This window comes from Oncorhynchus gorbuscha, linkage group LG02 (assembly GCF_021184085.1).
Source record: "Oncorhynchus gorbuscha isolate QuinsamMale2020 ecotype Even-year linkage group LG02, OgorEven_v1.0, whole genome shotgun sequence".
NCBI lineage: Eukaryota > Metazoa > Chordata > Actinopteri > Salmoniformes > Salmonidae > Oncorhynchus > Oncorhynchus gorbuscha.
The window spans coordinates 56,644,417-56,666,337 of record NC_060174.1 but is presented as its reverse complement, the minus strand read 5'-3'; the positions used below and the strand labels follow the sequence as shown (position 1 = coordinate 56,666,337).

The following is a 21,921-nucleotide window of genomic DNA, read 5'->3' as shown; positions in this document are numbered from 1 at the left end:
TTCACAGATGAAAGCAGGTTCACACTGAGCACATGTGACAGACGTGACAGAGTCCGGAGACGCCGTGGAGAACGTTCTGCTGCCTGCAACATCCTCCAGCATGACCGGTTTGGCAGTGGGTCAGGCATGGGTTGGCATTTCTTTGGGGGGCCGTACAGCCCTCCATGTGCTCGCCAGAGGTAGCCGGACTGCCATTAGGTACCGAGATGAGATCCTCAGACCCCTTGTGAGACCATATGCTGGTGTGGTTGGCCCTGGGTTCCTCCTAACGCAAGACAATGCTAGACCTCATGTGGCTGGAGTGGGTAAGCAGTTCCTGCAAGAGGAAGGGATTGATGCTATGGACTGGCCCGCCCGTTCCCCAGACCTGAATCCAATTGAGCACATCTGTGACATCATGTCTCGTTCCATCCATCAACGCCACGTTGCACCACAGACTGTCCAGAAGTTGGCGGATGCTGTAGTCCAGGTGAACTCCTTACGGGAGATCCAGCAGCACACTCAATGTTAGTGATGGCTGTTTAACTCCTTGACGCAACCCATCCCTTTAGTGTGATCTTTTTCGTCAGCCAGTCAGATAATATTACAAAAAATATTAATATTCATGAAATCACAAGTGCAATATTGCAAAACGCATCTTAGCCTTTTGTTAATCCACCTGTCGTCTCAGATTATGAAATTATGCTTTACAGCGAAAGCAATCCAAGCGTTTAAGTTTATCGATAACATAACATTATGTACACTAATCATTAAGTAGCTAGGTTACGAAAATCAGAAAAGCAATCGAATAAATCATTTACCTTTGATCTTCAGATGTTTTCACTCACGAGACTCCCAGTTACACAACAAATGTTCATTTAGTTCCATAAAGATTATTATTTTTATACCCAAAATAACTCAGTTTGTCGCGTTATGTTCAGAAATCCACAGGAAAGAGCGGTCACGACAACGCAGACGTATATTCCAAATAATATCCATAATGTCCACAAACATGTCAAATGTTTTTTTATAATCAATCCTCAGGTTGTTTAAAATATATAGTCGATAATATATCAAACGGGTGTGCAGGTTTTTCAAAAACACTGGGAGAAACAATGGCCGCTTTACTCTGTAGCGCAAAACTCACTCAGAGCCCCCACCTATCCACTTACGCAATGTGATCTTTCACGCTCAATTTTAAAAATAAAAGCCTGAAACTATGTCCAAAGACTGACAACTTTAGGTAAGCCATAGAAAAGGAATCTGGTTGATATCCCTTTCATAGCGACGTCGCTTTTTGATCCTTCGATGTCGGCTCTTCCTATCATTGTGAAGCAGAATTCACCAAGCTTTGGATTGTTCACCCATAATAGGGAACGTGAGCTGGGATTAGACTGTCGTGAGACAGGTTAGTTTTACCCTACTGATGATGTGTTGCAATAATCCTTTAAAAATGGAGGATAGGCATGCATAGGAACAGAGGTTTCAAAATAAGAGGCACTTCCTGATTGGATTTTCCTCAGGTTTTCGCCTGCAATATCAGTTATGTGATACTCACAGACAATATTTTTACAGTTTTGGAAACTTTAGTGTTTTCTATCCTAGTCTGACAATTATATGCATATTCTAGTTTCTGGGGCTGAGAAATAGGCAGTTTCAAATGGGTATGTTTTTTAGCCAAAAATGAAAATACTGCCCCTACACGCAGAAGATTTAACAGTCTGATGGCCTTGAGATAGAAGCTGTTTTTCAGTCTCGGTCCCAGTTTTGATGCACCTGTACTGACCTCTCCTTCTGGATTATAGCGGGATGAACAGGCAGTGACTTGATGATCTGAGCAGGAATCAGAGTTATGGTCAGATTTTCCAAATCTCTAGGTAGATCGTGTGGTCTACAGCTTATCATGAGATACTCTACCTTCGGCGAGCAAAACCTTGAGACTTCCTTAGATATCGTGCATCAGCTGTTGTTCACAAATGCATAGGCCGCCGCCCCGTGTCTTACCAGAGGCTGCTGTCCCTCTCGCACTCTTTCGTCTCTCTCCCTGGAATAAACCCCAGCTGGGCAATTTGGCTTATGAATGAAAAGTTTTTTTGCTTTCACTTACGGATATGTGTGTGTCTAACTGTATTGATACACTTTCAATTGGACAAATGAAGCCCCTCTGTATCACTCACAATGCTTTGCTTTATATGTTCTTCAATAGCAAATGGATCGTCTTCATGTGCCAAGCCAAGAGCTTTTTTTCTCGCAATTTCCTGTCGGGAAATCATTACTTTAAAAGGAAGAGAACATTCATTTCCCTCTCTTGTTGTTCATTTTCTTTGTCTGTCTGAAACGATTTGTTCTTATAGACAAATGGCAGCAGGGAGTCCCAGATTGCTTGTCTGGAGGGTGACAATGTTGTCTCTGTCACAACATTGGTTTGGAGGGTCACACCTGTCTCTGTCATCCCAAAGCGTTGGTCTGGAGGGTGAATCTGATCCCCCTTCATTACTCTGTTCTGATAATAGCCTGGTTCCATTCGGGCCTCAGTTGGACCTCTAGCTCTATTCATTAGCCCTGATCAATAGGATCCCTACAGCATGTACTGTTCCTCTCACCAATGGTCCTTATGAATAGACGACTGACAAGGAGGCAGACAAACAGCCAGCCGGTCGTCCAAAGTCCTTATTCTCTGCATCGAGGGGTCCTCATAATGGACAGATATCCAGACAGGTAGGCAGAAGTGCCGAGCCTTTGTTGCTGCCGGCACAATGTGGATGAGTGAGTGAGGTGTGATATGATACAGATTAGAAAAGGTGATTTATGGATGGCCAATTGATTTATTTAGTTCGCCAACATGTTGAACAAGAGTCTTGTTCATGTAAGAATGATATGAATCTCACCTTTTACCTATATTTCACACTAATCCACATTAGGACTCTCTCTGAACTAGGGATGGGCATGAGTAATTGAATGGACGTCAACTTTCTTTAACCAGAGATAAAAATGTCTTTAAGACCACGTTCATTTGCTTGGACTCATGTTTCATTTGTACATGTGCATTTGAAGGGCACAACAAAAAATGAACAAGGTCAACCATCACAGTTCTCCCTAAATTCCCTTTCCCGTCCATGTCTCACTCACTCAATTGCGTTCCAACCGCTCCCTCTGCACATGCGTGCTGAGTTTGCACACAAGCTCCCGTTAGGCCTACAGAAATAAATGCATCTAACTGACGGGATACACAAGCTACATAGTTTTATCACAAATTCTAAATCAAATGGTTGACTGAAGTAGGAAAATGTGTTCCAACAATGAGCTGCATTTTTGGAATAAATGCATCCTGTCTATTTTCAGTTTAGGGTACCTTGTGAACTGCTTTTGCCATTTAGAATTGGTTAGACTAAACAAAGACAGTGAAACTATGCAAATACTTTAGTTTGATAAAGGTTATTTTCATCAGAATCATTCAGCCTAGGCCTACTCACCAAATGTGTTGTGGCAGTAATTCATCCCCATGTTTTATTCAATGTGGAGTTGTTAATCCCATCACTTCTGATGTTGACAGTGGAACCTAATTGATCTAGACAGAGACACTGCCTCCAGAGAGAATGACAGACGGCTCCACTTCAAGGTGTGTGTGTTCAAATACTTCCTGACGAGCCGCCACCAGGTAAGGAAGGCAACAGCACATGCTGATCCTTAACACTGCGGCCCCTCAGGGGTGCGTGCTTAGTTCCCTCCTGTACTCCCTGTTCACCCACGATTGCGTGGCCAAGCACGACTCCAACACCATCATTACATTTGCTGACGACGCAACAGTAGTGGAGCAGTCGAGTTTCAAGTTCCTTGGTGTCCACATCCCCAACAAACTATCATGGTCCAAACACACCAAGACAGTCGTGAAGAGGGCATAACAACACCCCTCAGGAGACTGAAAAGATTTGGCATGTGTCCCCAGATCCTCAATGTTCTACAGCTGCACCATTGAGAGCATCCTGACCGGTTGCATCGCCGCCTGGTAGCGTCAAGTCTAATTCCAAAGGCTCCTCAACAGCTTCCACCCCCAAGCCATAAGACTGCTGAACAATTAATCAAATGCCACCCCCCCCCCTGTTTTTACACTGCTGCTACTCTTCATTTATTATCTATGCATAGTCCCTTTACCCCTACCTACATGTACAAATACTTTACCCCTACCTATGTACCTCAACTAACCTGTACCCCTGCACATTAACTCGGTACCGGTACACTTTTATATAGCCTCGTTATTGTTATTCTGTGTTGCTTTTATTATTTTTTTTTGCTTTAGTGTATTTAGTAAATATTTTCTTAGCTCTATTTCTTGAACTGCAATGTTGGTTAAGGGCTTGTACTGTATGTAATTTCACATTAAGGTCTGCACCTGTTGTATTCCGCATGTGACAAATAACATTTTGATTTAATTGAGCTTGCCTGTTGCAAAGGAATCAATATAATAGTCACAAAAAGTCCATCTGGCACTCCAGGCAGGGTAAAGCAAATGCTCAACCTATTTGAATGATTTCAAAGAATATTTGTCATCGATACAGTGAGTACTACCTGTATCTGCAGTATAGAGATTCTGTATTGTATGGCCTCTACTGTAGGTTACCCTATGGTTGCTTGTCCTCATCTGTCCTATCTTACATAATGCTGGTGTTGCATAAGATACTTTACTCTCCCCCTAGTGTTATTGGTACAGTATGGTTGTTTTTGTCTGTGATATCTAAAGGCAGGGTAATAACATTACAAGGTTCTGAACACTCTCTCTTCGTCTCTCGCTATCCCTCTTTCCGCCCTCATCTCTCTTCTGCTTCATCTGTGCACCACCTTCAATCTCTCTCTCCCCTAAATTTCTCACTCTTGCCCCTCTTTCTTGATCTTTTTCATGATTGTTCTGAATCGAAGGACCATGCAAGCTCTGTATTATCCCCTTAAGTGCTAAAATGTGTGCTAAAACTCTCCCACTCTACCCAGGTTAGTGTACCATGGCTTCTAAGCCCCATCCTCCTTTGATGAAGAAACACAGTCAGTCAGACCTGGTGAGCCGGCTGAAGACCAGGAAGATACTTGGGGTTGGAGGAGAGGATGACGATGGAGAGGTGCATAGGTCAAATGTCAGTATAATTGTACAGTAAGTGTGAACGAGCTCCTTCTCCATCACGGGTGGATCAATCGTTGACATTGTGCAAGCATTGACTAGAGGGGAGATTCTACCATAATTTAATTCCTAAAAAGTAGTGTGGATAAAAAAATATAAAAAATGAATTGAATTATCTGCTATGACTAGAAGGTCCGATTGGAATTTAGGGAACTCAGTGAGCAAGACTGTATACTGCTCAGGATGTCTGTAAACAGTAGCTATACAAAGTGATTGAGAAGGCTGCATCAAGATCCTGACTAGAAGCTTGTTTCTTTTTTTTTACTATTGTAATTTGCTGTCGTAAATGTTAGCAGCACCTCTAGTCACTATTCTAAACAGGAGGAGAGGCCTCGTTTACCACAATAAATGAATCAGGCTTGAGCAATGTTTGTCAGGCCACTCACATCAAGGTTATGAACCGTGGCTCACGGTTTGTTTGTTCACTTGTTGAGGCATCTGTTCTTGCAGCGACAGTCATTTGTCCTTGTGTTTGTTGTTTTAAAGTTGCAATTTACCTCAACCAACCAAGTTTTTAGTGGTATTAAATTGGACAGATAATGAGGCAAATAGCAGTACTTTAGCTGTTAGTTTTAATCAGTATTTAGGTAAAACGCACCAAACAAGCTGTCGACCTAACCTTCAATGGATACAGCGAGCCACAAACTGCAGATATCATACACAAGCGATGTCCTGCTCAATCTCTGACCCTTTGCTGCAAGTCTACACTGCAATGGAATATCACCATCAATACAATGAACATGTTCCCAAGGAAAGGCTTCTAAACCAAGGAAACGTGGCAATAGAAGAGGAATTCAGAATTCGGATTTTAAAAAACAGCCCTTCAGAACACCTCATCTATTATACATGGTGATGTACAAAGTATAAGGAATAAGACTGAACTATGTGCTTGTTCCCAATACCTCGGAGTACCAACAATCCTGCTTGATCTGTCTGAGACCTGGCATACGGAACAATAAATCAAGTCCGACTACTGTTTACATAGCCCCCTCCGCTGACACCAAAATAGCTGCCGACTTAATTCATGACCTTGTATCTAAGGCTGAGACAGTCACCTGAAGTAGTAAAGCTGATCATGGGAGAAATTAACATGTGCAATCTGAACATTTAGAAAAAAGGATAAAAAGGTGGAGATTCTCAGGACTGTTGAGTCCACTGACTGGGCGACCCTGACGGACAGCGCGGATGACCTGGAAGAGGCAGCGGATATCGTCTGAGTCACTGTTTCTGTGAGGATCTCATTATTCCCAAAAAGAAAGTCAACATCTTCCCCAATATTAAACCATGGGAAACTTGTGAATTAAGAGCTTCTCAAACAGAAAAGTTTTTTAAAATCATGTGGCAGTGAAGAGGGAAGGAAAAATATTCAAAGGCGACTTTAAAGCAAAATCACGAAGTGCAGGGCAGCATACAAAGACACATTAGAAAACCTTTTAAGGACAGTAAAGCCTGGCAAGGGCTACAAACCATCACAGGCTACAAACCAGAGACATTGTATGACTGTCTAATGACCTTGCTTTTGCAAGTGATTTGAACAGTTTCTATTGTAGGTTTGAAGTGTGATTTTACATTGCAGCAGAAAGTGGCCTTGGACAGTATATAGACAGCATACCAGCTGTTGATATACAGATCTCTGCGAATGACCAGCTCACAGGCATGCTCAGACCAGCTCACATTACTGTTCCAGAAGCTGTTCCAGCTGTCACTGAACAGTGGGATGATTCCAGACTTATGGAAGAAGTTGCTAATTGTCACAATCCCTAAAAACAGGCCAAAAGAAATGATTTATACCCTGTAGCCATGACATCTATACCTAATGCAGTGTTCTGAAAAAAATAATTCAAAATCAACTTCTCTCTGGTCTCTCATCCCAATTAGACTCAAGCCAATTTTCCTGCTGTGCCTCCGAGGTGGGTGATGCGTTACTTGTGCATAAACTGGTCAACTTGGGTGTTAACCTCTTGAATCTATGGGGGCGCTATTTCATTATTGATAAAAAAACTAAGCGCAATATTTTGTCACGAAAAGATGCTCGACTATGCATATACAGTGCCTTGCGAAAGTATTCTGCCCCCTTGAGCTTTGCGACCTTTTGCCACATTTCAGGCTTCAAACATAAAGATATAAAACTGTATTTTTTTTGTGAAGAATCAACAAGTGGGACACAATCATGAAGTGGAACGACATTTATTGGATATTTCAAACTTTAACAAATCAAAAACTGAAAAATTGGGCGTGCAAAAGTATTGGACTGAACATCAAAAGGGAGATGGTATATGAAAAAGCAGAGGTTGCAACTCTTCTTTTTTTTTCTTTTTACTTCTGTTGCCAGCAAGATGGTCAGCAAGCTGCCCATCAGTTCTGGATTGTAATGAAAGCAAACAAGTCAAGCATTATTATGTAGAGTTAGGAGTTCCACCAAACTCTTTTTCTTTTGCAAAGGTAGCAACAGCCAAAATAGTCAGTATGCTGGCAGAGCTTAAATGCTCCAAAGCCACAGGCCTGGATAATATTCCTGCAAGGTTTCTAATAGATTCTGCTGAGCAAATTGGCCCTTGTATTATGCTTATTGTTAATCTCTCTTGAACAAGGCACCTTTCCCAGGGACATGGAACAAGCTAAAGTTATATTTTTATATCTCTGTATAAGAAGGGGATACAGTCTGACCCTGGGAGTTATAGGCCTGTATCTATCGTCTGTGTAACCTCAAAGATCATGGAGAGAATTGTACATGAGCAAATGTATGAATATGTTAACAAACAGGATCTAGTGTATGATTTTCAGTCAGGTTTTAGAAAAACATACTCTACTGATTCATGTCTACTTTACTTGACTGACTTCATCAGGAAAAAGATTGAGGGAAATCTGTGTGGAATGGTACCGCTTGACCTACGAAAGGCCTTTGATACAGTTAACCACTATCTCCTAATTTCCAAACTGGAGGCACTGGGTATAAGCAGTATCCCTCTAGGCTGGGTAAAGTCCTATTTATCAGGAAGGGAGCAAGTAGTAGAGGTTAATGGTTCACTGTCTCAGTCAAAACCAATGAGTTGTGGCGTTCTGCAGGGGAGCATGCTTGGGCCTCTGCTGTTGTTATTGTATATTAACTATATGAAAGATGCTTGTTCTTGGTCTTTTTCTTTATGCGGATGACTCTACACTTCTGGTGTCTCACAAAAATAAAACTTTATTGAAGAGCATACTTCGCACAGAGCTTACTAACATTAGCAAATGGCTTGGAGATAAGCTATCTCTGCACTTAGGGAAAACTGAAGCAATTATTTTAGGATCCAGACCTAAATTGTGTAGGTTGTCTGAAATCAGAGTGGAGGTACGGGGTGTGGTGCTGACTACTCCAACCTCTGTTAGCTACTTGGGATCTATCCTTGATGGAAGCTTGGGGAGGTGTGAGCATGGCCAATAAGGTGCTAGGGAAGGTTAATGCCAGGACTAAGTTTTTGCGTCTTGTGTTCGATCTTGTATAGCCATCTTGTCTCAAGAGAATCACAATGGAAATAAGTCCCAGACTGTGTTAACCTCTATGATTTTATTAATGTGCATGTATGGCTTTTAAGTTGTGTGCTTGTTTTAAAAGGTCGAGTTGATAAACTAAAAAGTTGCATACTTTCACCGATACTGTACACAAACAATTGTCAAGCCTCTGACACAAATTCTTTAAATATGCAAATGACACTGAATTCCTCCTCCCAGACCAAGCCTCAAGGTTGACAGAGAAATGGCAAAATTCCTCCAGTGGTACGCAGATAACGTTCTTGAAAAAAACAGTAAGGAAACAAGATTGATTTCAGAAGGAACATATTTTACCTTCACTTTAAATGTGTAGCTATAGCACTTTGAATTAAATCTATTGCGTAGTTTGTTTTATGTACTGTATATTTAAACATGACCAAATTAATTTCCCCCTGGTGGGATAATAAAGTTAATCTGAATCTGAAATTCACTACCGATCAAAAGTGTTAGAATACCTACTCATTCAAGGGTTTCTCTTTATTTGTACTATTTTCTACATTGTAGAATAACAGTGAAGACATCAAAACTATGGAATGTAGTAAAGGTGTTAAACCAATTTAAATATGAGATTCTTCAAATAGCCACCATTTGCCTTGATGACAGCTTTGCACATGCTTGGCATTCTCTCAACCAGCTTCATGAGGTAGTCACCTGGAATGCATTTAAATTAACGTGTGCCTTAAAAGTGAATTTGTGAAATGTCTTTCCTTAATGTGTTTGAGCCAGGGGGAGGGGACCAGGAAAAGGGGCTGAGCTGGACCCAAGGAAAGAAACTATAAGCATCCAAAACCACCCCTAAGCTAAACTAGCCTATTTCAACAACAGCTAACTAACCAAAAATACAGTGGGTGGTCTGCCCAGTTCTAACTAGTGTTTTTAACAAAGTTTACCTACGGGTAGTGTATGCCCATGGGCGACTTGTCTTGGTTCCCCCTTATGCCACCATCAAACACCATAACCAAAAACAATACTCACAGGTGAGGACAAAGCGATATGGAGGTGCTCAAACAAAAGAGTGCTCAATACATAGAGAGAGACATGGTTGGCGCAAGTGAACCAGAGAGATCTACAAACATATGGCATTTACAGAGATTGAGCTCTAGAGCAAACAACTGACAGGGTTTTTAAACCAAGGGAAATTAACTGTGATTGGGTAGGAAACAGGAGGTGTGTCTTCTGACAGATTGGTTACTGATTGGGGACTGACTGGGGACTGATTAGGGAGTGATTATTTCCACCTGTGAGGGGAGAAGGAGAGAAAAGAATAACACACACACAGGATATACACACAGGATCCCTGTATCTGTAACATCCATATTATGGCAAGAACAGCTCAAATAAGCAAAGAGAAACGACAATCCATAATTACTTTAAGACATTAAGGTCAGTCAATACGGAATATTTCAAGAACTTAAGTTTATTCAAGTGCAGTCGCAAAAAGCATCAAGCACTGTGATGATACTGGGTCTCATGATGACCACCACAGAAAAGGAAGTTCCAGAGTTACCTCTGCTGCAGAGGATACGTTCATTAGCGTTACGAGCCCAAATAAATGCTTCACAGAGTTCAAGTAACAGACACATCTCAACATCAAATGCTCAGAGGAGACTGTGTGAATTAGGCCTTCATGATCAAATTGCTGCAAAGAAACCATTACTAAAGCACACCAATAAGAACAAGAGCCTTGCTTGGGCCAAGAAACACGAGCAGTGGACATTAGACCGATGGAAATCTGCCCTTTTCTGTCTGGAGCACACATTTTTGGTTCCGAGGGGTATGGCGAATGGATGATCTCCGCATGTGTATTTCCCACTGTAAAGCATGGAGGAGGAGGTTATTATGGTATGGGGGTGCTTTGCTGGTGACACTGTCTGTGACTTAGTTAGAATTCAAGGTACACTTAACCAGCATGGCTACCACAGCATTCTACAGCAATAGGCCATTTCATCTGGTTTGGGCTTAGTGGGACTATCATTTGTTTTTCAATAGGACAATGACCTGACACACCTCCAGGTTGTGTAATGGCTATTTGACCAAGAAGGAGAGTGATGCAGTGCTGCATCAGATGACCTGGTCTCCACAATCAACCGACCTCAACCAAATTGAGAGAGTTTGGGATGAGTCGGACTGCAGAGTGAAAGAAAGCAGCCAACAAGTGCTCAGCATATGTGGGAACTCCTTCACGACTGTTGGAAAAGCATTCCAGGTGAAGCTGGTTGAGAGAATGCCAAGAGTGTGCAAAGTTGTCATCAAGGCAAAAGGTGGCTATTTGAAGAATCTCAAATAAAAAATACATTTTGATTTGTTTAACACTCTTTTGGTTAATACATGAATCCGTATGTTATTTCATAGTTTTGATGTCTTCACTGTCCACTGTAAAAAATAATGAAAATACTTGAGTGAGTAGGTGTTCTAAAATGTTTGACCGTGTAGTTCATTGACTGTGACTGCCCTGGATTGAGTGTCATGCAGGTGAAAGAGGACCCAAAAGCGACTTGGCGAAAACAGAGTCTTTAATCCAGTAAAGTAATTACAAACAAAAAACACAACTTTCACTCGAAATGACGAGGACAAACTGGAGACTCGATCTTGAACAGCAGGTGAACAGCAGGTTGCCTCGGGAAGGCACTTGAACCAGACAGACTCAGACACCTGCTCACCACGCAGCATCTGAGGAAAACACGACACGACAGGGCGATACACAAACACAGCACGGTGAATACTAAACAAGGAACCGACAGGACAGGAACGGAACACAAAGGAAGAAATAGGGACTCTAATCAGGGGAAAGGATCGGGAACAGGTGTGGGAAGACTAAATGATTGATTAGGGGAATAGGAACAGCTGGGAGCAGGAACGAACGATAGAGAGAAGAGAGAGCGAGAGAGTGAGAGAGGGAGGGGGAGAGAGAGGGATAGAAAGAGGGAAAGAACCTAATAAGACCAGCAGAGGGAAACGAATAGAATGGGAAGCACAGGGACAAGACAAGATAATAAATGACAAAACATGACAGTACCCCCCACTCACCGAGCGCCTCCTGGCGCACTCGAGGAGGAATCCTGGCGGCAACGGAGGAAATCATCAATGAGTGAACGGTCCAGCACGTCCCGAGATGGAACCCAACTCCTCTCCTCAGGACCGTAACCCTCCCAATCCACTAAGTATTGGTGACCCCGTCCCGAGAACGCATGTCCATGATCTTATGTACCTTGTAAATAGGTGCGCTCGACAAGGACGGGAGGGGGAGGGAAGACGAACGGGGGTGCGAAGAAAGGGCTTAACACAGGAGACATGGAAGACAGGATGGACGCGACGAAGATGTCGCGGAAGAAGCAGTCGCACAGCGACAGGATTGACGACCTGGGAGACACGGAACGGACCAATGAACCGCGGAGTCAACTTACGAGAAGCTGTCGTAAGAGGAAGGTTGCGAGTGGAAAGCCACACTCTCTGGCCGCAACAATACCTTGGACTCTTAATCCTGCGTTTATTGGCGGCTCTCACAGTCTGTGCCCTGTAACGGCAAAGTGCAGACCTCACCCTCCTCCAGGTGCGCTCACAACGTTGGACAAACGCTTGAGCGGAGGGAACGCTGGACTCGGCAAGCTGGGATGAGAACAGAGGAGGCTGGTAACCCAGACTACTCTGAAACGGAGATAACCCGGTAGCAGACGAAGGAAGCGAATTGTGAGCGTATTCTGCCCAGGGGAGCTGTTCTGCCCAAGACGCAGGGTTTCTGAAAGAAAGGCTGCGTAGTATGCGACCAATCGTCTGATTGGCCCTCTCTGCTTGACCGTTAGACTGGGGATGAAACCCGGAAGAGAGACTGACGGACGCACCAATCAAACGACAGAACTCCCTCCAAAACTGTGACGTGAATTGCGGACCTCTGTCTGAAACGGCGTCTAACGGGAGGCCATGAATTCTGAATACATTCTCGATAATGATTTGTGCCGTCTCCTTAGCGGAAGGAAGTTTAGCGAGGGGAATGAAATGTGCCGCCTTAGAGAACCTATCGACAACCGTAAGAATCACAGTCTTCCCCGCAGACAAAGGCAGACCGGTAATGAAGTCTAGGGCGATGTGAGACCATGGTCGAGAAGGAATGGGGAGCGGTCTGAGACGACCGGCAGGAGGAGAGTTACCCGATTTAGTCTGCGCGCAGTCCGAACAAGCAGCCACGAAACGGCGCGTGTCACGCTCCTGAGTCGGCCACCAAAAGCGCTGGCGAATAGACGCAAGAGTGCCTCGAACACCGGGATGACCAGCTAACTTGGCAGAGTGAGCCCACTGAAGAACAGCCAGACGAGTGGAAACAGGAACGAAAAGGAGGTTACTAGGACAAGCGCGCGGCGACGCAGTGTGCGTGAGTGCTTGCTTAACCTGTCTTTCAATTCCCAGACTGTTAACCCGACAACACGCCCATAAGGAAGAATCCCCTCGGGATCAGTAGAAGCCACAGAAGAACTAAACAGACGGGATAAGGCATCAGGCTTGGTGTTCTTGCTACCCGGACGGTAAGAAATCACAAACTCGAAACGAGCGAAAAACAACGCCCAACGAGCTTGACGGGCATTAAGTCGTTTGGCAGAACGGATGTACTCAAGGTTCTTATGGTCTGTCCAAACGACAAAAGGAACGGTCGCCCCCTCCAACCACTGTCGCCATTCGCCTAGGGCTAAGCGGATGGCGAGCAGTTCACGGTTACCCACATCATAGTTGCGCTCAGATGGCGACAGGCGATGAGAAAAATAAGCGCAAGGATGAACCTTATCGTCAGACTGGAAGCGCTGGGATAGAATGGCTCCCACGCCTACCTCTGAAGCGTCAACCTCGACAATGAATTGTCTAGTGACGTCAGGAGTAACGAGGATAGGAGCGGACGTAAAACATTCTTTTAGAAGATCAAAAGCTCCCTGGGCGGAACCGGACCACTTAAAACACGTCTTGACAGAAGTAAGAGCTGTGAGAGGGGCAGCAACTTGACCGAAATTACGAATGAAACGCCGATAGAAATTAGCGAAACCTAAAAAGCGCTGCAACTCGACACGTGACCTTGGAACGGGCCAATCACTGACAGCTTGGACCTTAGCGGAATCCATCTGAATGCCTTCAGCGGAAATAACGGAACCGAGAAAAGTAACGGAGGAGACATGAAAAGAGCACTTCTCAGACTTTACGTAGAGACAATTCTCTAAAAGGCGCTGTAGAACACGTCGAACGTGCTGAACATGAATCTCGAGTGACGGAGAAAAAATCAGGATATCGTCAAGATAGACAAAAACAAAGATGTTCAGCATGTCTCTCAGAACATCATTAACTAATGCCTGAAAAACAGCTGGCGCATTGGCGAGACCAAACGGCAGAACCCGGTACTCAAAATGCCCTAACGGAGTGTTAAACGCCGTTTTCCACTCGTCCCCCTCTCTGATGCGCACGAGATGGTAAGCGTTACGAAGGTCCAACTTAGTAAAGCACCTGGCTCCCTGCAGAATCTCGAAGGCTGATGACATAAGGGGAAGCGGATAACGATTCTTAACCGTTATGTCATTCAGCCCTCGATAATCCACGCAGGGGCGCAGAGTACCGTCCTTCTTCTTAACAAAAAGAACCCCGCCCCGGCCGGAGAGGAAGAAGGCACTATGGTACCGGCGTCAAGAGACACAGACAAATAATCCTCGAGAGCCTTACGTTCGGGAGCCGACAGAGAGTATAGTCTACCCCGAGGAGGAGTGGTCCCCGGAAGGAGATCAATACTACAATCATACGACCGGTGAGGAGGAAGGGAGTTGGCTCGGGACCGACTGAAGACCGTGCGCAGATCATGATATTCCTCCGGCACTCCTGTCAAATCGCCAGGTTCCTCCTGAGAAGTAGGGACAGAAGAAACGGGAGGGATGGCAGACATTAAACACTTCACATGACAAGAAACGTTCCAGGATAGGATAGAATTACTAGACCAATTAATAGAAGGATTATGACATACTAGCCAGGGATGACCCAAAACAACAGGTGTAAACGGTGAACGAAAAATCAAAAAAGAAATAGTCTCACTGTGGTTACCAGATACTGTGAGGGTTAAAGGTAGTGTCTCAAATCTGATACTGGGAAGATGACTACCATCTAAGGCGAACATGGGCGTAGGCTTATCTAACTCTCTGAAAGGAATGTCATGTTTCCGAACCCATGCTTCGTCCATGAAACAACCCTCAGCCCCAGAGTCTATCAAGGCACTACATGTAGCACCCGAACCGGTCCAGCGTAGATGGACCGACAAAGTAGTACAGGATTTTGATGGAGAGACTTGAGTAGTTGCGCTCACCTGTAGCCCTCCGCTTACAGATGAGCTCTGGCTTTTACTGGACATGAATTAACAAAATGTCCAGCAACTCCGCAATAGAGGCACAGGCGGTTGGTGATCCTCCGTTCCCTCTCCTTAGTCGAGATGCGAATCCCTCCCAGCTGCATGGGCTCAGACTCTGAGCCAGAGGAGGGAGATGGTTGCGATGCGGAGCAGGGAAACACCGTTGATGCGAGCTCTCTTCCACGAGCCCGGTGACGAAGATCTACCCGTCGTTCTATGCGGATGGCGAGAGCAATCAAAGAGTCCACATCTGAAGGAACCTCCCGGGAGAGAATCTCATCCTTAACCACTGCGTGGAGTCCCTCCAGAAAACGAGCGAGCAGCGCCGGCTCGTTCCACTCACTAGAGGCAGCAAGAGTGCGAAACTCAATAGAATAATCCGTTATGGACCGTTCACCTTGGCATAAGGAAGCCAGGGCCCTAGAAGCCTCCCTACCAAAAACTGAACGGTCAAAAACCCGAATCATCTCCTCTTTAAAGTTCTGGAACTTGTTAGAGCAATCAGCCCTTGCCTCCCAGATAGCTGTGCCCCATTCTCGAGCCCGGCCAGTAAGGAGTGAAATGACGTAAGCAACCCGAGCTCTCTCTCTAGAGTATGTGTTGGGTTGGAGAGAGAACACAATCTCACACTGCGTGAGAAAGGAGCGGCACTCAGTGGGCTGCCCGGAGTAGCAAGGTGGGTTATTAACCCTAGGTTCTGGAGGCTCGACAGGCCAGGAAGTAACAGGTGGCACGAGACGTAGACTCTGGAACTGTCCAGAGAGGTCGGAAACCTGAGCGGCCAGGTTCTCCACGGCATGGCGAGCAGCAGACAATTCCTGCTCGTGTCTGCCGAGCATGGCTCCTTGGATCTTGACGGCAGTGTAACGAGCGTCTGAAGTCGCTGGGTCCATTCCTTGGTCGGTTCCTTCTGTCAAGCAGGTGAAAGAGGACCCAAAAGCGACTTGGCGAAAACAGAGTCTTTAATCCAGTAAAGTAATTACAAACAAAAAACACAACTTTCACTCGAAATGACGAGGACAAACTGGAGACTCGATCTTGAACAGCAGGTGAACAGCAGGTTGCCTCGGGAAGGCACTTGAACCAGACAGACTCAGACACCTGCTCACCACGCAGCATCTGAGGAAAACACGACACGACAGGGCGATACACAAACACAGCACGGTGAATACTAAACAAGGAACCGACAGGACAGGAACGGAACACAAAGGAAGAAATAGGGACTCTAATCAGGGGAAAGGATCGGGAACAGGTGTGGGAAGACTAAATGATTGATTAGGGGAATAGGAACAGCTGGGAGCAGGAACGGAACGATAGAGAGAAGAGAGAGCGAGAGAGTGAGAGAGGGAGGGGGAGAGAGAGGGATAGAAAGAGGGAAAGAACCTAATAAGACCAGCAGAGGGAAACGAATAGAATGGGAAGCACAGGGACAAGACAAGATAATAAATGACAAAACATGACATTGAGGGATCTAACATTAAGTAGCCCTATTTTGAGATGTGAGATATTATCACAATCTCATTCAATAATGACAGGAATGGAGGTCTTTATTCCAGTGAACACTGCCATGTTTAGTTTTGCCCAACCTAGATCAAGGCACACACGGTCTCAATTGGGATAGCTGAGCTTATTACACTGGCAGACTCCACTAAGCTGCACCCTATCTCATTGTGGTGCTAGAGGAATTAGAGCTCTGTCAATGTTGAGAGATATGAGAGTACCCCCTCAGCTAGGATAGAGCCAGGCTTGGTCCTGTTTGTGGGTAAGTCTCAGAAAAAGGGCCAATTGTCTACGTATTCTATCTTTTGGGAGGGGCAGAAAACCGTTTTCAATCAATGATTGAGTTCTCTACTCTGCTGTATAGCCCCTCACTCCCCCTAACTGGGAGTGGATCAATTACTCAATGCCGACATCTTTCTAGCTAATTTACATGCTGAATCTTGACTATTATTTTAGTCCTTATTTTAAAAGCTTGGGAACCAGTTGACTATTATTTGACGTTCCAGGCATTATTTCTAGTCCCACAACAGAACGCAACGTAGTGCCCATGCAAATCCATCATTCTGTTACTCAGAAACGTAATTCCAGTGTCTCCTTGCAAGCTGAAAATCGTTGTATTTTCTTGTTTAGACTACCTGCTCCTCCCCCTCCAAATATTTGGCTACTGTACAGGTGTGATTCAGAAGATTGGGCAAAAAAAAATATTCGCTAGAGAGGAATAGATACATTTTGCAATGCTAGTTAAGGAACATATAGGCGAAGTTATAATATTTCATGTTGGATTTATTAACTACAAAAACGGTAAGATGTGTTATTAATTCTGGTTCCGCTCTGCACACACAAGCTTTTTAGCCAGCTAACTCAAAGGACATTCAAAGTTCCTCTATAGAAGTCCCTGCTCCTACAGTGGTTCCTCCTTTAAAAGTCATACTACGGAACACCTTGGTGCTGCCGCAGAATTCTGTGGCACGTCATTAAATTGTCAGCCATTTTTTCTGTTACTGCAAGTTATTGCTAGTTTGACCACCAGAGGGCATCTTTGAGAAGCATTTGATAGTATTCCGTATTTGCATTACCAGAGAATTTAAAAGCTTTTTTGTAATAACATAGTATATGGGATTGATTTTAAGAAATTTGGCTAATTTGATTAATATTATGGTGTTTATATTCAGAGAAAAACAAAACCTTCAGGGTTTCCGTTAAGATGGCATGGAAAATATGGCACTGTACTACGTGACTGTCAGGAGTAGGCTACAGCATTGGAGGATTCTAAATTGTTTGCCTTCATTAGACAACTTTGTTTCAATAATTCTGTAAATCAGTATTTATTCCCGTAGTAATTTCTTATAGATCCATAACTAAATCAACATCTGCAATTTGAAAGTGTTTTTTATCATTATTTTATTAACGAAATGTATTTTTGTTTATTAGGCTACTGTGCAGTCTACAATACATACTGTAGTAAACATGGGAAAGTGCCTCATTTCTCACATAAGGGAGAGCAGGCCATGTCTGTACTACAGAATGTGGGGCACGCGGGAGACTGGTGGGAGACTGGTGTAATTTCATGATGACTTCACAATTATTCTACAATGTAGAAAATAGTAAAACTATAGAAAAAAACTTGAATGAGTAGGTGTGTCAACTTTTGACTGGTACTTGATTAATTAATTTGATTTAATATTATGGTGTTTCTATTCCATGAAAAACCCACTGGGTTTCCGTTAGGATGGAACAGAAAATATGGCGCTGTACAGCGTTACGCTCATAAATTCAGAGCATTGTCATATTGTGAGTTTGTAAATTCAGACCGTTTTGCTCTCAGAACGCACACTGGACATTCGGTCCGAGGAGTAGGGTTGATTTGAGCGTTCGGGCCTTACAACGGCAGTCAAGCACCCAAGCTAACATTGGCTAGCTTGCTAGCTACTCCCAGACACGCATGAGACCACTGACCATTTTACTCACCCTATCAGAGCTGGTTAACCTCTTCAGTCGACCCTCTACTTTTTCGAACATTCTGTTAAAAATCGCGCAACATTTCAGCGCCCTGCTACTCATGCCAGGAATATAGTATATGCATATGATTAGTATGTGTGGATAGAAAACACTCAGACGTTTATGAAACTGGTTAAATCACGGCTGTGACTTTAACAGAACATGCGTTTCATTGAAAAGTGCATGAAAATATGATCACTGAAAGTGGAAAAATATATCCATCTGCCGCTTCAACCCATTGTTATGGGCGAAAGACATTAAATAGGGCTGAGGTTGCAGTACCTACAGCTTCCACACGATGTCAACAGTCTTGTCATTTTCCAATTGTTTGTTTCTTGGTCAAACGAACAAGAGACAGGCTTTTTCTTCAGGTCTCCGACCGGATATTTTGGTTGAGAAATACACGGACAGTATTTCAAGACGGACCCCTGTAGAAAACACTTCGTCTCGTGATTAATTTGATCGCTTATTAACGTTTACTAATACCTAAAGTTGCATTACAAAAGTATTTCGAAGTGTTTTGTGAAAGTTTATCGTCGACTTTTTGAATTTTAAAAAATGACGTTACGTTATGAAACGCAATTTTTTTCCGTTTATCACACAGTCTTCATAGATCGATATCTAGGCTATATATGGACCGATTTAATCGAACAAAAAGACCCAATAGTGATTATGGGACATCTAGGAGTGCCAACAAAGAAGATGGTCAAAGGTAATGAATGTTTTATATTTTATTTGTGCGGTTTGTGTAGCTCCGACTATGCTAATTATTTTGTTTACATCCCCTGCGGGTCTTTTGGGGTGTTACATGCTATCAGATAATAGCTTCTCATGCTTTCGCCGAAAAGCATTTTAAAAATCTGACTTGTTGCCTGGATTCACAACGAGTGTAGCTTTAATTCAATACCCTGCATGTGTATTTTAATGAACGTTTGAGTTTTAACTAATACTATTAGCATTTAGTGTAGCGCATTTGCATTTCCAGAGCTCTAGATGGGACGCCTGCGTGCCAGGTAGGAGTAAGAGGTTAAGCTGTGTCCGTGTTAACCAGATCATTGGTGACTGTGCTGCTGGAAACAATTTAATTACGCTTGCCGACAAGGCCGTATTCAACGGGTGTTGAACGCTCGTAAATTAATTATTCTGCGCTCTGGAGAGATGGAAAAATCTCCGCGCTCTGGTACACTCAGACGAGAGTGCTCTGAAATTGGTGTAGATAGCCAGAGTGAAATTAGATAAGCTCAGAATGACGTAAATAATCAAGTCAATAAACATTGGGTAGTTAGCCTGTAGTTAATATACTGTCAAGTTTGATTTTTAACTACTAACGTTAGGTAGCTAGCTAACATGGTACACACTGCTGTAATGATATGTTATGTGGTTTGTAAGGACAGCGTAGCTAACACCACCGAAGAAGGACTGTGATGATGGCATCTCAGGTAAGCAGCACTGGGCATTCTTCCGTCCAACTTTTACATGGCTAGTAGTTAGCTCTTCCGATTCAGTGTTGGTTCATAACATACATACATACATACATACATACATACATACATACATACATACATACATACATACATACATACATACATACATACATACATACATACATACATACATACATACATACATACATACATACATACATACATACATACATACATACATACATACCGTAGAATGATAAATCATGCAATTATTATTCTCCAGCTAACCAAAAGCATTTAGCTATGAACGCCTGTTCTCGTCATTTTCAGCAGTATTAATCTAATATTCTTTCATGGCAACTCATAAGCAGGCCATGTCATATTTGTTTCATAGTCGATTATATAATTATATTTCATGACAGTAACGGTAAGCTTTTTTTTTACTGAGGGATGAAAGAACACCATCTGTCACGAAGAGTTAGGGAGTCTTTACAGAGTGTAGGTGGTGCAGGTATCATTGCATATTTCCCATCACCTATGAACAACCACAATACCAGTCTGGTGTTAACATTTCTGTGCTGTATTGACTTATCCTGAAAATGACATCTGCTGCTTTAGATTGAACGGTCATATTTCAGTTATTGTTTTCATATCTACAGAAAATAAGGTATTTTTTTTTACTTTCAGAGAGCAAGCTGATCAAGGGGTCAAAAATGTAGATATTCCCAGATGTTCACTGCCCGAGGAAAAGGCAGTGGAAGCTTCATTGCTGGCAAAAGTGTCCATAACCAGAGGTAATTAAACTGTTCTGTGTTCTTTTTCTCCATCTCTGTCTGTCTTGTTGTACATGGAACCTGTCTCACATGCCTTAATTAAGGACATTCATAGACTTGTCCTGAAGCCACTCCTATGTCGTCTTGTCTTGTGCTTAGGGTTGTTGACCTGTTGGAAGGTGAACCTTCGCCCCAGTCTGAGGTCCTGAGCACTCTGAAGCAGGTTTTCATTAATAATCTCGTTTTTACTTTGCTCCGTTCATCTTTGCCTCAATTCCTACTATTCTCCCAGTCCCTGCCACTGAAAAACACCCCCACAGCATGGTGGTTCCACCACCGTGCTTCACCATAGGGATGGTGCCAGGTTTCCTCCAGACGGGATGCTTGTCATTCATACCAAAGAGTTCAAACTTGGTTTCATCAGACCAAAGTTTCTCATGGTCTGAGAGTCTTTAGATGCCTTTTGGCAAACTCCAAGCGGTCTGAGGTGTGCCTTCCGTCTGACCACTCTACCACAAAGGCCTGATTTGGTAGAGTGCTGCAGAGATGGTTGACCCATCTTCACGGAGCTCTGTCAGAGTGACCATTTGATTCTTGGTCACCTCCCTGATTAAGGCCCTTTCCCCCATTTGCGCAGTTTGGCCAGGCAGCCAGCTCTTGGAAGACTCCTGATGGTTCCAAACTTCTCCCATTTAAGAATGATGGAGGCCAATGTGTTCTTGGGGATCTTCAAGGCTGCAAAAATGTTTTTTTGTCTGTCTTGAGACAATCCTGTCTCTGAGCTCTACAGACAATTCCTTCGACCTCATGGCTTGGTTTTTACTCGGACTTGCACTGCCAACTGTGAGACCTTATATAGACAGGTGTGTGCCTTTCTAAATCATGTCCAATCACTTCAATTTACCACAGGTGGACCCCAAACAAGTTGTAGAAACATCAAGGATGATCAATGGATTCACCTGAGCTCATTATTGGGTATTGTGTGTAGATTGCTGAGGAACATTTTGTATTTAATCCATTTTAGAATAAGGCTGTAGCGTAGTAAAATTTGGAAAAAGTCAAGGGGTCTGAATACTTTCCAAAGGCACTGTATGTATACTGTAGCTAAGAAAGTAATAGTAAGTGTATGTTGTGTAGTAAGCTGTTAGTAGCCTATGTACCTCACCCTAATAATTTGGTCATTTT

The 21,921-nt window shown here is 43.5% G+C and overlaps 1 protein-coding gene across 2 annotated transcripts in view; it reads left to right on the top strand.

Annotated features, from left to right (window-relative positions):
* The window catches only part of LOC124005038 (tumor protein p53-inducible protein 11-like), a 132,470-nt gene that overhangs the window by 38,139 nt on the left and 72,410 nt on the right, over window positions 1-21,921 (top strand). For both annotated transcript variants that reach the window (XM_046313897.1, XM_046313905.1), the window contains exon 2: window positions 4,963-5,102. In XM_046313897.1, coding sequence (XP_046169853.1) covers window positions 4,974-5,102 — 129 coding nt within the window. In that variant the 5' untranslated portion in view covers window positions 4,963-4,973. The remainder of the gene's footprint in view (window positions 1-4,962; window positions 5,103-21,921) is intronic.